The 15,000-nt window shown below is 35.8% G+C and overlaps 1 protein-coding gene across 5 annotated transcripts in view; it reads left to right on the forward strand.

The window, feature by feature from the left end:
* Pcsk5 (proprotein convertase subtilisin/kexin type 5) overlaps positions 1 to 15,000 on the forward strand; it is a 413,349-nt gene that overhangs the window by 151,736 nt on the left and 246,613 nt on the right. For all 5 annotated transcript variants that reach the window (XM_074052070.1, XM_074052071.1, XM_074052074.1 and 2 more), the window contains 2 exons: positions 3,715 to 3,803; positions 7,742 to 7,914. In XM_074052070.1, the coding sequence (XP_073908171.1) occupies positions 3,715 to 3,803; positions 7,742 to 7,914 (262 nt within the window). The remainder of the gene's footprint in view (positions 1 to 3,714; positions 3,804 to 7,741; positions 7,915 to 15,000) is intronic.

Below are 15,000 nucleotides of genomic sequence, written 5' to 3' on the forward strand. Positions count from 1 at the left end.
AGACTATTAGAATTAACCAAGGAGATGTTTATTTCTGGTAATACAGGCTTTGAACTCAAGGTCTTGTGCTTATTGGCAGGTACTCTACCACTTATTCCATACCCCCAGTCCAAACAGATTTTTGAAAGAACAAAGAACTTCAGAAATGAATAATGATTATTGGCATGAACAATACAATGAATGGATTAGTCATGACTGAAAATAGGATAAGTGAAATTGAGAATTGAAGAAGTTATATGGACTGTAACCCAGAAAGAGAAACTTGTGAGAAGTCTAAGAACATAGGTAGTACAGACAGTGTAAGTAGATACTTCATTGGGATCCTAAAAGGAAACTGGAGAGAATGATGGAAAGGCAGTTTTCAGAAATAATAACAAGAATTCTGAGGGATTAAAGCAGAGGTTTAAACATTCTAAGAAATTTTTTTTAATAAAGATCTGGAAAGTGTCCAGAGAGAAACAGATTGTCTAGATTACTGACTTTCGCCAGGAATAATGGAAGCTACAAGGCAATGGGATGATGTAGGATTAGTCCTGAATTCTTTACCCACTAAAGTTATTTTTCAAGAACAATGAAGTCATTTTCTGAGGCTCTCTAAAGTTTTTGGCTATCAGAAGACCCTCTGAAGGGGTATATCTATAACATGATCTTCAAAAAGAAATCAATGATCTACATAATGAACTACAAAAAGAAATTGAGTCAATAATTCATTTATAAATCTAAACAAACATTGATTGTTTAGAGTAGCAACCATGATAGTAATTTCCAGGGTTTCAAAATTTCAAGGTGTAATTATAACCATGGGAAACTCATACCAATAAGTGAATATACAACAACTACACAAAAAACAGTACAACAAAAAAATTTATAGAAATGAATATGAACATTCAGTAAACAAAGCTATTGCAAATGAGCTTACTCTGTAGGTAAAGATGTCCTAGCTTCAAATAACTCATCTTTTTTTCATAAGAAACATAACTACTATGAAATAGAATGTTTGAAAGTAAAAAGAGCAAAGTAATATACAAGTTAAATATCAACCAAATATCTTTTATAATACAAGAGATACAGAATATTGCTACATATTCATAAAGGGCTTATTTCACTAAGAAGGTTAATAATTGCTGAGCACTTGATGGCTCATGCCTGTAATCCTAGCTACTCAGGAGGCAGAGATCAGGAGGATCATAGTTTGAAGCCAGCTTTGGCAAATAGTTCACCAGACTCTATCTAGAAAATACCCTTCACAGAAAATGCTGGTGGAGTGGCTCAAGGTGAAGATCCTGAGTTCAAACCCCAGTACCACAAGAAAAAGGAAAGAAAGAAGATTAATAATTCCATTCTAAGTACAGCAAAATTAATAGAACTGCAAAGAACATTAACAAAACTACAGTGAATTAACCAAATTTATATGATGGACTTATATAAAGAAGAATTGGAGAATGTATAGTGCATCATTTGTATCATCACAGACCATGAACTGGGACATTGTAGAATTCTCACAAAATTCAAAGGATTTATTATACTCTCTCATCATAAGGTTACCAACCAGTATTTAAAAAACTAATCATAAACATTTGGAAACATCAAAACATACATGTAAGTAACCCATAGGCCAAAGAACAAACCAGAGCTTAATTTAAACATAAAAGCCTTTGTGGTCTAGTTATATTAATTAATAATAGAGGCAATGGACTACAAGAGCAGTGGAGACATTAAAGGAATTAGACTTTTGGATAAAAATAACTTACACCATGAGGCAATACACAATAAGAACATAATGAAGCATCATAATAATTGCAAGGCCTTGGTTGAGGAGAAAAATTATTATTTGAGCATAGGGCTTAGAGAAGAAATAGTTGTTCTTTTAACACTTGATCACTTTCCCAACAAAGTGATACAAGCAAATAATAAAAGGGCAAGATAGTTAGAAATATGAGTATGACAACTCAAATTTGTCCTAAGTAAGATTGATATTTTTCAGACTTGGAAACATATTTGCAATAGATATGACAGGAAAGGCATGAAAAGGTTATTCACAAAACAAGAAATAGAAATGACAAATATTTTAAAAGATGTTCAACATCAAATATAATCAGAGAGAAAAACGACAATGAGATAACATTTTCATGTCAGGTGGGCAAAGATAAAAAAGATTGAAAAATTCATACACAGAACTTATCCAGATTTTTTTTCTGTTTTTTACTGTCATTCAATCTGTCTTATGCTCTCTAGCACTCTCTGTCTTGCTGTGCTTAACAATTACAACTTTGCACCAATATCTTCTATTGTGAAGTTTTTATATGGTTTGGTTATATTACTTTCATATGCTGTTAACAGTTGGACAATACATTCTGCATTCTCTGGTCCAGTTATTCTACCTCCAGGAATTTATCTCCAGGCATTAAATTATATGTGCTCAAGATTGCTTCTTATGTCCTTGTTTACATTAGTGAAAAACTTGATAAAGTTCCAGGAATAGAGGATAAGTTAAAGAGACTATGGTGTGTGTGTGTGTGTGTGTGTGTGTGTGTGTGTGTGTGTACATACAGGTATCACACACATGTATATATACCATTGAAAGAATTCTGCAGTGCACTAGTAACCATGAAAATACAGATATTAACATTTATATAGAATGATATGCAACCCATTACTCAGTGAAAAAAGATGATGTCATACCTCTTGTGCAAACTTGCATGCATGCCGATCACTTGTAAGTAATAACTTCTATTTGTGGAGGCAGTGGCTATATCCTATGGCAAGTGTGGGCCAAGCCCACTGTGCTATAAAACCAAAAGTACTATAATGGGATTTTGAAGCCTGAATTTTCATCACTGTTTGACTAAGCATTGCTTTCGACGTTATGTCTTTACATTCGGGTCCTTCTAGGTGTGCTTATCTCTAAAAACGTGGGAAAAGGTGGGCATCCAGACATTATTAGTGGTAACAAATGCATCATAGCAGTGGCTGTCACATGTCTCTTCTGCAGCAATGGCAGACATTAGCTGTAGGTATCAGTGCTCTTCTGGGTTTGACTATGCCTTAACATTCTTCTCAATGTGCTGTTCAAATGCTGAACAGGTTGTGCTTTGTACTAGGAACCTTCTTTGACATCCCTGGACAAAATGATCCTAGTTCTTTCAGCTGGTAGATATTTACTTTTATACAAAATCTTTGCAATCTAGTGTATATTTACAGCACTTCCCATTCTAGATCATAACTTTTCATTGGAAATACTAAGTTTATAGCTTAAAAAGTAGATCCTCATACCACATTCTTAACTTTCCCAGTATGTGAAATGACAATTAGTTTTAAATTTAATTAACATTAAATAAAAGTAAAACTTGAGATGAAGTTGCAGTAGCCACATTTGAAGTGCCCAATATAGTGGCTACCATATTGGTCAGAAAAAGTTTGGATAGCCTCTCCCCCACAAAAAACATAATAAAGTTTGGTTTCAGCCTTCAGGGAGATTTTCTAGTTAAGAGAGCCAGATATCAAAAAATAAACATTATCAAGAATATAATCCAAACCAGCATAATGACGTGCTAAAAAATTGTCTAGACAGACTAAGTGCTATTTGGGTAGGAAGTTCTAGAAACACCCACAGCTGGATACTTTCTTCACCACTTTGATGTCTGAGTGGTGGCAATGACTGTTGAGTTTGTGAGAATGGAGTGTCTTTAGGAAGTGTGTGTGCTCTGCCTGCAGGCATGGGACCCGCTGTGCTGGCGAAGTGGCAGCCGCTGCAAACAACTCTCACTGCACTGTCGGAATTGCTTTCAATGCCAGGATCGGAGGTATGGACCACAAACTTACGTCATTTTACTAATTGCTTTTCAGAATCATTTTAAAACTAAAGATGGGTGTATCTTTTCATAAATGTGTTCGAAATGAACATGTTAACATGAGTTGTCCAACACAGTTATGGGGTGCTGATGAAGGAAGGACTCCTAATGTGTCACAAGCACATTTTCTAAAGAGGCTTGGAAAAACTGTTATTCAGTAGTGAAGATATCTGTATCATTAGCATCTGTACCTAAACTTACAATTGGTGCCTGCTTCAGCAAGAGTGAATGGTAGAAACCTCAGGCCATAATATCTCTCTGTGGGATAAGCATTTTCAAATTTTCTCAAAGCAGGAAATCCTGTTTTTGTGCTGCCTAGGGGTCACAAAAAGTTCCCATTAATTGTAATTAAAACACAAAGTACTAAAATACCCTGTTATCTTCCCATAACATAGTGAAACTGTGTCTGTGAATGATTCCAGATTATATCTACATGCATGCACAAACTCAAATACATGTGTTTACTGTAAGGATCCAGCCAAAGAGGTATAAATCCAAGCACTGGTAAAAGCAAACTCTAACTTTCCTGTTGGTAAGCATCTTTGTAAACCACACACAAACAAGAGAAACATTGCATATAGATCATAGTGACTGAATAATTATATGGAACCAGGCTGACCTCCTGGTTTCCAATGGACTATTTGTTTCCAAATAATGGAACTAAGCATTTTGAATGACAGTCTCATCCACTCCCAGTGTATGCCTGGAACCACCAATGGTACCCAGCCTTGTATATCTAACACTGTTTTTTCCTGTACATAAACATCTATAATAAAGTTTAATTTATAGATTAAGCACAGTAAGAGATTAACAACAGTAAGGAATAATAAAATAGAACACATAACTATAACAACATATTGTAATATAGATTATTTAAGGTATTGATTATTTATTTCTGGACTTTTCCATTTAATATTTTCAGATCTCAGTTGGCTATAACTGAAATTACTGAAAGGAAAACTGTAGATAAGAGGGAACTATGACATAAAATAGCAATGCTGGGAAAAGGTTCTCTGAAATTACCTTGACTCCCAGTCAATAGGAAATTTGACCTTTTATCCCTTTATTTCATCTTTCTTCTTTCTTAGAATATAACAATTTCTTGACCAGTAATTCACTTTGCTCAGCAGCATCTGCTACGGGTCCAAGGATGGCTTGTGGAGGATATAAGGAAAGGAGAGAAAGGCTTTTTCCTAAAGAGAGATGAGGATGCTGGAGGCTCTTGCTCACCCCAGAGTCAGATCCTGCACTGCTCTGTCACCTCAGGACTTGGCTCTTCCCCCAGGCCACCATCATTACACCCCAGTGATCTTACTGACCTTGAAGGGAGTAGGGATGAACTTATGAACTCACAGATAAACTGCTGGCCTGCCTTAACAGTACTTCCTTTTTAAGGCATGTATGACAATGACTCAAACATGTTCTAAACAAGAACATTTTGAATTATTAATTAACTCCTCAGACCTGAGATATGAGGCTTGGATTAAATGAGGAAAAATATGCAAGCTTTTCTCTTTAAACCTAATGGAATGATGAGATTCATTGTGGACTTTTAGTTAGAACATCAGGACACCCTCTAAGTATGATTCAGCAAGCACTCTTTTCATGCACTTTGCATAAATTTCATGACATAGAGACTGAATTCAGACATTGTGCTGCTACTCTCATAATGGCATTTGTTCACTCTAGTGAGATTATTTGGGACAGATATAGTGTTTATTTCACACCTCACACTACCGGTAAAATAGTTCATTTAATGCTTTTAAATAGAAAGTAAGAAGAAGAAGTACTTCATCTGCCTTTGCTTTAAAAACTATGCAGATAAGTTTGGAATATTCACATTAAACTGAAACAAAACACTGGCTACTCAGCACAGATACATCTGGAAAACTGTCTGAGACTTCTACTCCCGCAAAGCTTTCTGTGGATAGTTTCCGTTCCGTAATTTGTTCACAGCCTTCATGCTCCACACAACCTGTTAATATACATCTTCCTTTAAAAGTCCAAAACTCAAAATAGCCTACAGTAACCCAGAAGTATGTACAACTATTATACATCAATTAATATAATATAAAGAAAACCCAAAAACCTAGATGCAGAGATAGAAGATTGTGTTAGAATATATATTAGCAGTATAATTGGAATTGTGACATAATTATTAAATGTGATTGTAATTAATTATATATAAAGTGGGATTGATTAGATTGGCTTGTATAGTTGGAGTTGTAATAGTCCAACAATGGCTATTTTCAGGCTGGAGAGCCAGAGATCAACCTGGTAGTTGCTTAACTCAAGACACTGGAAGCCTCAGAACATGGGGGGACAGGTGATGTAGCCCCAGTCTGAGGATCCCTGAGGTCTGGAGCTCCCTGGGGAGTCACTGTTGTGAGTCTGCATGGGAAGGCTGAAGAAGCTGGAACCTGAGGTCTGTGGGCGATGAATGGAGCACTGGCTCAGAAGATTGTGCTTGAGTGCCTCGGCTGGCTTCCTACAACCACCTTTTGTTCCCAGCCTATTTGATAATGCTACCCATCATTCAGGACAGATCAGTCCCCTCAGTTGCTATCCCACACCTCAATCCTAGCTGGAAACGCCCTCTCATGCACCCATAAGTGTGCTTTACTGATCTCCTAGGTGTCTTTCAATGTGACCAAGCTGACAATCAAGATTAATAATTACAGAGTCAACAACTAAGCAACGTTTTTAGCAATACGTGCTTACTGGTGTTAAGTGATAATAGGACTTTATCTGCATACTTTTTGTTAAAAAATATTAAAGGACAAAGTGTCATAATCTTTCATGGAATTTAAAATGTCTCAGCTTAAAGTTTGTGTTTTTAGATGAAAAAAGTAAGACAAAATTTTAACAGTTGTTGACTACTGACCAATGTGTTCATTGTTCGTTGTTGCTATTCTTTACTTGGAAGTTTTATAGTTGAAAGTTAAACATTTTTTAAATGCACAAAGAAGATATAGTTCCTTCAAAAATAGTTTTCTTCCAGTAGTCCCAACTCAACCTTAGATACTCAATAGTATCTAAGACTGTTTGATTTGAGATTTTCCTATTCAATCTATAGATAAACAGTAAAAATGTGAAATCCTACTGGAATAACAGGGTTTTCCTAAGGAGTAGCTGTTTCCTGAAAAGGTATAATTTAAAAATAATACATCTTAGTGATGATGTTTTGTTTAAACTAAAGAGAGGTGTGTTCACTGAACAGATACATGTTTTGTTGTTGTGATTTCCAAAATTAAAGGGAAAAAGGAAAGTCTGGAACTTGACATATATTTTATTTCTGAGCATCTTAGTAAGTATTTTTGGAAAATAGGGTTAATAATAAATTTCTGTCTGATAAGAAATACTTAAATGAAGATTAATGACAAAACATTGCTAAAACAGAATTATATGAAGTATTGAATGACTCATTTATTATTTGACTTATAAATGACTTGGCAAAAAAAGATATTAAGTTTATATCAATCTTAAGCTTAGGAAATAATATTAAATATGGAGGAAATGAGAACAGTCTCAGTTGGTAGCTTTCCAAATTTTTCAAGGTTGCTAAGGTTAGAATATTTTATACAGACTATGACCATGCATTATTCAAGGAAGACAAACAGGGAAGGAGGGTCTCTTGATGATCTCTTTGTCAAGTAGTCACAAGAGAGGGGTGAATAAGGGGTTGGAACCTTGGAAAAAGAAACCAGGAATAAAAAAGATTTTTTTTGTTTTATTTTTATTACACGCAAGGTAACTTCCTTTGTCCCCAAGATTGCTTCTCTAAAACATACATTGTCACTAGTATAATATCATCACTTAAATGTTGATTTAAAATGTATATTTTAAAAGTGGAGCCTCTGTGATGAGCTGGTGCTCGTTCTGTTTTGAAGGTGTGCGGATGCTGGATGGAGATGTCACAGACATGGTGGAAGCGAAGTCAGTCAGCTTCAACCCCCAGCACGTTCACATTTACAGTGCCAGCTGGGGCCCAGACGATGATGGCAAGACTGTGGATGGACCAGCTCCCCTCACCCGGCAAGCCTTCGAAAATGGCGTGAGGATGGTAGGTTTGAAAAGCCTGGGGATCATCTGAGGTGACAAGTCTTATATCGAGAGTTTATGGGTATCCTGTCCTCCAGGCTGGAGGAATGATGGAGCTCATGGGTTGGGCCAAGAGAGGAGCGAATAGAAAGAAGTGCTGGTGCTGTGTGTTGTTTCAATTCTACCAATAAACTAAAAGAGTTGCAGGATTCCCTCTGATGAGAACAATACATGTGGATGCTTCAGTTCACTCAAAGGAAATATATTAATTAACATGTTAATCTTCTGTTTGGAGAAGGAAATTCTTGGCAGTATAAGACCAAGTGGTAATATTAACACTCCATTTGGTGCTGGTAGACATCCAGCAATGCCCTTCCGCCCTTCCAAGCATTTCCCATTTCTCAATCCCTTCTCTTGTCTCACCATATTCCCAGGACAATATTTTTCTACCAGCTCCCAATCCCTTCAACCAGGTAACTTAATCCTTTGCCATTTTCTTTTATGTCACTGAAAAATTCACTGGATACTCTCCTCCAAAACACTAGCCATATAATCTAATGTAATAAAATGTCTGTTTCATACCACAGATACTAAGAGTGCTCCCCCAGGAACAATGTCTGCCTCTTTCCAACTTACGAAAAGATCATTGTGATTTCAAGCCATCATTTCAGTATTCACTGAAAGCATCATTGTTCTATTCCTAACCTTCCTCACCTCTTTTCGCTCTACCTTTGCTATCCATCAGTACTTCCTGTTTTCCATGCAATTCCCTGATCTTCCTACCCAGCACTGATCTCCACCCCCTCTTCCCAGAAGCTTTTCACTCCCCAACTAGAATTAACTGTCATCAGTCTCTCCTCTCTACTTCCTGTTCTTTACATTCCTATTTGTGTTACATAGAGTCCCATCAAATTGTGCTTTAAGATCCTAGAGAGCAAAACTTGCACTTTACACATCTTTATGAACTTTGCAAATTGTAGATAGTGCATTGAATTCTAGTGAGCACATAGTAAGTATTTGTTGAATCAATTGTAATTTACTGTGAAGGCTGCTAACCATAGGGTTGTTATGTGTTCAGTTCAACTTCAGAACAGTGGAATCCATTCAGTTGATTGATACAATGTTGCAGCAGGAGTCAAAATAATGAGTCTTCCACATTTTTGTGAGACTGGGTTAGAGTTTTAACAGAAGACTAAATTCATGGTTATTCTGAAATAGATGGGAGGGGAAATTTATCCATTTGTGTTGTAGCCACTTTCTAACTAAATAATAGTTCAGGTTTGGTTAAGACAGTCTACTCTTTTCTCTAGCTCAGCCCATCTTTGGCTACCTTAAAGACATTTTAAAATGTAAGACAATGTTTTAATTCATTGCCTAGATTTTTCTATTCAAAATGCCTTAATACTAAATAACAATAGAATGATCGTTCAAGTTAAGAAAACCAAGTTTAGTTCATATTTGATCTCAAATTATATGTGTGTAACACTTATAGTAAAGAGCAATCTGTAATTTCTCAATAAGAAAATATTTATATTAATAATGCACACAGCCTTGTGGTTGTACATGTACATGTAAAGATTGTTCCAAATCCAATAGTTGGTTTTACTGATACATCGACAGACATACTATTGAATATGTAGGTGCCAAGAAACAAAGATTTCAAATTTATTTTTAGGGGGATAAAGGAGAATGATGGAGGAGGTGAATTCAACTGTGATATATTTGATATATTGTAAGAACTTTAGTAAATGCCTCAATGGATACCAGAACAATACAAAAAATTTTAAAAACAAATTTATTTTTGCTGGGAAATCTGTTGCTTAATAGAAATGAACTGGAAACTTAATGCATAAAATAAATAAAACATGTGCTTTGGTTAAAAGTAGGGTTTAAAAAAAGGTTAATGTTAGAAACAAGATCATGTGAAAAACAACTCAAATACATAGGAAGCCAGTATTTGGAAAGAAATGATGTGGGAAATTACTCTGCACTCATTATTTATTACAAAAGTACACTTTGCTTGGAGAAGTGGCTCAAGCGGTAGAGCACCTGACTAGCAAATGTGAGGCTGTGAGTTCAAACCCCGGTACCATTAAAAAAACTGTCTTAAAAAACGTAACCTATGTATTTTGTGCCAGATCATATGAAGATGAAACTAGGCAACCATTGCTCAGAGTGTAGACTGAGTCTTTCCATATTCTTAGACACATTAACATGCTAGCCAGGAATCATATCATACCTTTCTGCATATTTGCAAGTGTCACATGGCACTATCCCATGGATAGTCTTCCAGGGAAGCCCATAAGGATAGGGCGCATTTGTTTTATTTGTTTCAAATTTTGAGGGGTATAGAGATACCATAATTTAGCAACATGTGTTTAGCATGTGTGAGGTCATGTGTTTAGACCCCAGAACCACAAAAAAAGAAGAAAGATAACATAATTTATTTATCATTTCTTTGAAGATCTTTTAAGATTTTAATGTGAACAAAAAGGAGTTCGGTTTTTAAATGAAACATTAACTTTTAAAGTTGAAATAGTAACAAAAGAAATAACTCTTAAAAGGAACAATTTGTCTTGTGAATGCTAGCATTGCACAAGATAAAAACAAGGAAAAACGGTGGTGACCCATTGAAATGAGATAAGATCAAGTGGATAGTATTTTCATGTGTTTAATACACAGAGACTTGCAAGTTAGGCTAAAGTCAAGTCCAGTGTCTGTGACCTTGTACAGATGAAATTACTTCTCTGCTTCCCTTTTTCTCATCTCAAGTACTTTACGTCAAGAAGTTGAGCATTAGATGATAATTCATACAAAGCAATTAGTGTAATTCCTGAAATGTAATGAATGCTCAGTAAAAACATTTTTTCAGAAGAAAGATTATCTTCATAAAAAACTGTTTGTATTTGTCCTCAATCCCACATCCTCTCCTATACCATGTCTGCACTGCAGATTTCCAGATGGTTCCAAATTTTTAATAAAATTTTTTTTAAATAAAATAATTTTAATTTTTCATAAAATTAAAAATAATACAGATTTTCTGAGCTCTGCAGGACCATTTGTTCCTTGGTGTACACGTACCTTCAATTTCATTTGCCCTTATAGGAGCATCTTCAATTTCATTGTAATACTCTGTGGATGTATAATTCATTCCAGATATCCATGTTTTAGGCTTGAATTTAGCTTATATTTTCCCAAAGGATGTTTCTCTAAAACTCTATGAACAACTAACTTAATATTTTGATCAGGATATTAGGTAGCCTTTTCTAGGAAAATAAAACCTTTTACTACTTTTTCTGTGAGGAGTCATGAAGTGAAATAGTAAATTTTGTATTCCTCGAGATCATTCTAATTTGTGTTCTGTATATAATATCCATTGCACATATACAGAAAATAACTGGGTAAAAGAAGTAAAAAAAAAGTGGTTAAAGGAATGAAGAAATAAAAGGCTTATAAAATAATGCCTTTAGTAGCTAACTGAAAACCTATGCAACAGTCTAAGTCTCTCCGAGCTGTTAGGGTTTTAACTAAATCATCTGTAAGTTTTCAGGAATTGGAATTATTTATTCCTCCCATTACATTTAGTTAGCTCCCATTTCCTATGCATTGCAGCTAAAGGGGAGAAGACCTAAGTCTTATATGTAATGCATAAATGTCCCTTACTCTTGAAACAAGAGAGTAACGAAGGACATGCAATTGGTGGATTTATTGAGAGATGTCAGGGCATCTTCTTTAGGGAGGCAATATTTGAATGGGGATATTAATGACAAGCCAGTCATCCAAAGAGCTGAGGAAGGAATGATCTATGCAGAAGGAACCAAAAGAGTAGGAAAGATTTTGATAAGCTGGGCTTTAGGAACAAAGTGAACAGAAAAGGCAATAGAAGAGCTGGAGGGTGGATGAGGCCAACTCTGCAATTTTTCTGCACCATGAATGGGGTTTGCATTTTGTTCTGTTACAGAAAGCCCTTGGGGGTTTTAAACAGAACAGTGGCCTAACCTGATATACAGTTTTAAGAGATCACTGCTATGTGGACAGTCATAACCCTATAAGGGGTCAGGGATGGGCAGACAAGAGTAGAAGATGGAGTGAACCAGAAGAGAGTTGAGCCAGGGTGGCAGTAATGTCAAGATCACAGACAGACCAGGCAGCAATTGAGAGAAGTCCAAATATTAAGAAAGATTTTCACAAAGGACATAAATACATTGTGTTCAGGGAGTCCAAGTATTGATTGCATTCATTCCTTCTGCTTGCTAATCAAAAACTGTAGCAAGTATTGAATTTCAAAATGCTCCCCATTTGTTTACTATAAGATAATCATTTGGCTCAATAGAATGTAACAGCGCTTTCAAAGACTTTAACAAAATCAGAATTGATTCAATTTACAGCCCCTTTAGAATTAATGTGCCAAAATTGCATTAGAGAAAATATGTTAAACAAACCATATCATAGTTGACAACTTGCTCTTTCTCCCAAGGGTTGCATTTTATTTGATGCCAAGGAGCTATAAAATTAAGTACAAATATTAGAATCATGCAATTTGGGCTCATACAATTAATGGTAATATAATAATAATAGCAATGAACAACATTTAGCATTTTGGCCAATTATACCATTGTGATTCTTCTAAGACTTAGCATGTTTGATTAACTTCACAATGTTATCTTTACTTTTATTTTTGTTTGTTGGTGGTACAGGGTTTGAATTCAGGGCTTTGTACTTGTTAGGCAAGCACTCTACCACTTTGAGCCATGCTTCCAGCTTCTCAATAATTTTAAAAGATAGTTGCTCTTGTCCCCAGTTTTACAGGTAGTTTAATCAGAAATCCAGCATAACTACAAAAGTCAGAACATGGCCCTCAAAGAAATCTAGGGACTTCTGTTACCTGTTGCCCCTTTGATTTGATTTGCACACCTGACTCTTTTGTTCCCATGAATGAAGAGAACAGAATGACTATATTTCTCCTGTTACTATTGTGAATTAATTCTTCATCTTCCACATGAGGCCACCGTCTCCACTTATTCACTGGACCCAATTGCTCTTTTCCCCATCAAAGACTTGACTCAAGCAATTCTTTCCTTTATCCTCAAAATTTCTCTATAGTTTCCATTATTATCATCAATATTTAATTGTACTGTGAATTGTCCTGTCTTTAAAGAATGAGAGCAGAATCCTTCTGCCTTGTATCACCTTCCTATCATGGCTTCATTTCTCTTTTTCCCTGTAGGATGAAATTTCTTGAATACATTATCCATACTTGCCCTCTATCAACTCTTTTTTATCAGTATCTCTCAAAGCCACTGTATTATGACTCTGCCCCAGCAAATCCCTGAAGATGCTCTTGTCAAGGTCACCATGACCTCCCCATGCAATCCACAGTATTTCTCTGAGATCTCATCCAACTTGACCTAACAATGGGGCGTGGCTGGTTCTGCAGATGCATCCTATAACACACACACACTCCAACCCTTCAGAATCCTTTCTTTATTTGCTAGTCTTTTTGATTGTTTGCACCATAAAGGTCCAGAGTCTGACTGGTGGTTCCACAGTAACCAGAACAGTGTTCCACATTCAAGAGGTGTTTAGTGGGGAAAGAATGAATGAGTGAAGGAATGTATAAATGATTTCCATGTCAATCTACCTTGTGTACTGAGTTAGCTTACTCAGAAATCACATTTGCCTTGCTTTTGCTTAATATTCTGGAATTGCCTTATTAGCATACATGAGCACCATGGGGTTAAACCACCCATGATTCTGGATTTTCAGATTCTCTAGTATGGATATGTGGGTTCTTGTCCTTTCTTAAGCCTTTCAAGTAAATTAGCCTCTCTGAGAATCAGTTTGCTCCTTTATAAAACTGAGCAAAGAGCTAATGGTCACTTTAGAAGATTATAAATTATTGCCTATAAAATATTGAGACAATGTGAAGTGTCTAATTGTTGTGCCTTAATTGTTATTGCCACTGAAAGTGGTCAGGCTTAATAAATATGAAATGCTGATTTATCATGTAAATACCATGGCTTTTCTGCGTATCTAAATTTAATCCTTGTGATGCTGCTAATCATCCTTTTGGAAGGTAATTATATAATCTTGAGATTATTATTAATGAATGGTTTATATGAATGGGAGAAAATACCAAGAGAGTATTTTTTAAAGTTTATTCCAGAGACCACTAATTTAATAAAATTCTAAACAAAATAGGATAGGAATAAAGGAATTTTTCTGTAAAGTACACTTGCGAAACACTGCTATTATATTGCTCTTTTGGAGATTTCTTAGAAGTGTATTAAAGGCTCTGGGAAGTCCTGCAACAAAGGCATGTGCTTAACTACATTTAATCAAGATTCTCATCTTTATCCACGTAGATCTCGAGATCCTGGTGCCTCAGCCTCCCTAGATCTGGGACAGGTATTTGCCACCATGCTAGGCTCATGTTATTCATCACTTTTTAAAAATTGCTTTTAAACTTAGTCTCATTTCAAATTCTGCAGAACTACCTTAAGAAAATTCAGCTAAGTTTGTTAGACCTTTATAGTAAAAAAAAATAGAACTGGAAATAATTTTAGTGGTTAATATTATTTTTACCAACATTTTTTTCTTTGTTTGCCTGTTGATGGTACAACATTCACCTGGTCTCTCTTTCTAAAACCTGTGACATTTTTTTTCTTTTTTCTTTTTCTTTTTTGGGGTTTGAACTCAGGGCCTTATACTTGTAAGTAGGTGTTCTACCACTTGAACCATGCCCCCGGCCCTTTTTTGCTTTAGGAATTTTTCAGATAGAGTCTCACATTTCTGCCTGCACCAGACTAGACAGCAATCCTCCTATTTATGCTTCCTGTGTAACTAGAATAACAGGCATGTACCACCATACCCAGCCTCTTATTGGTTGAGTTGGGGTATCTCTGCCTGAGTTGGCCTCCCAATCTTTGTCATCCAAGTAGCTATGATGAGAGGCATGAACTACCATACCTATCATCCTAGCATCTAATAAATGTCTTGCCTGTGCTACTAACTAGAAAAATCTGCTCAATCTGCCCTGCTGTCCTCACAATTAGAATTGGTGTCTCTCTTACAGACTGCCTCACTAACACACTTCCACAGCTTCCCA

This window comes from Castor canadensis, chromosome 13 (genome assembly GCF_047511655.1).
Source record: "Castor canadensis chromosome 13, mCasCan1.hap1v2, whole genome shotgun sequence".
In the NCBI taxonomy this organism is placed as follows: domain Eukaryota; kingdom Metazoa; phylum Chordata; class Mammalia; order Rodentia; family Castoridae; genus Castor; species Castor canadensis.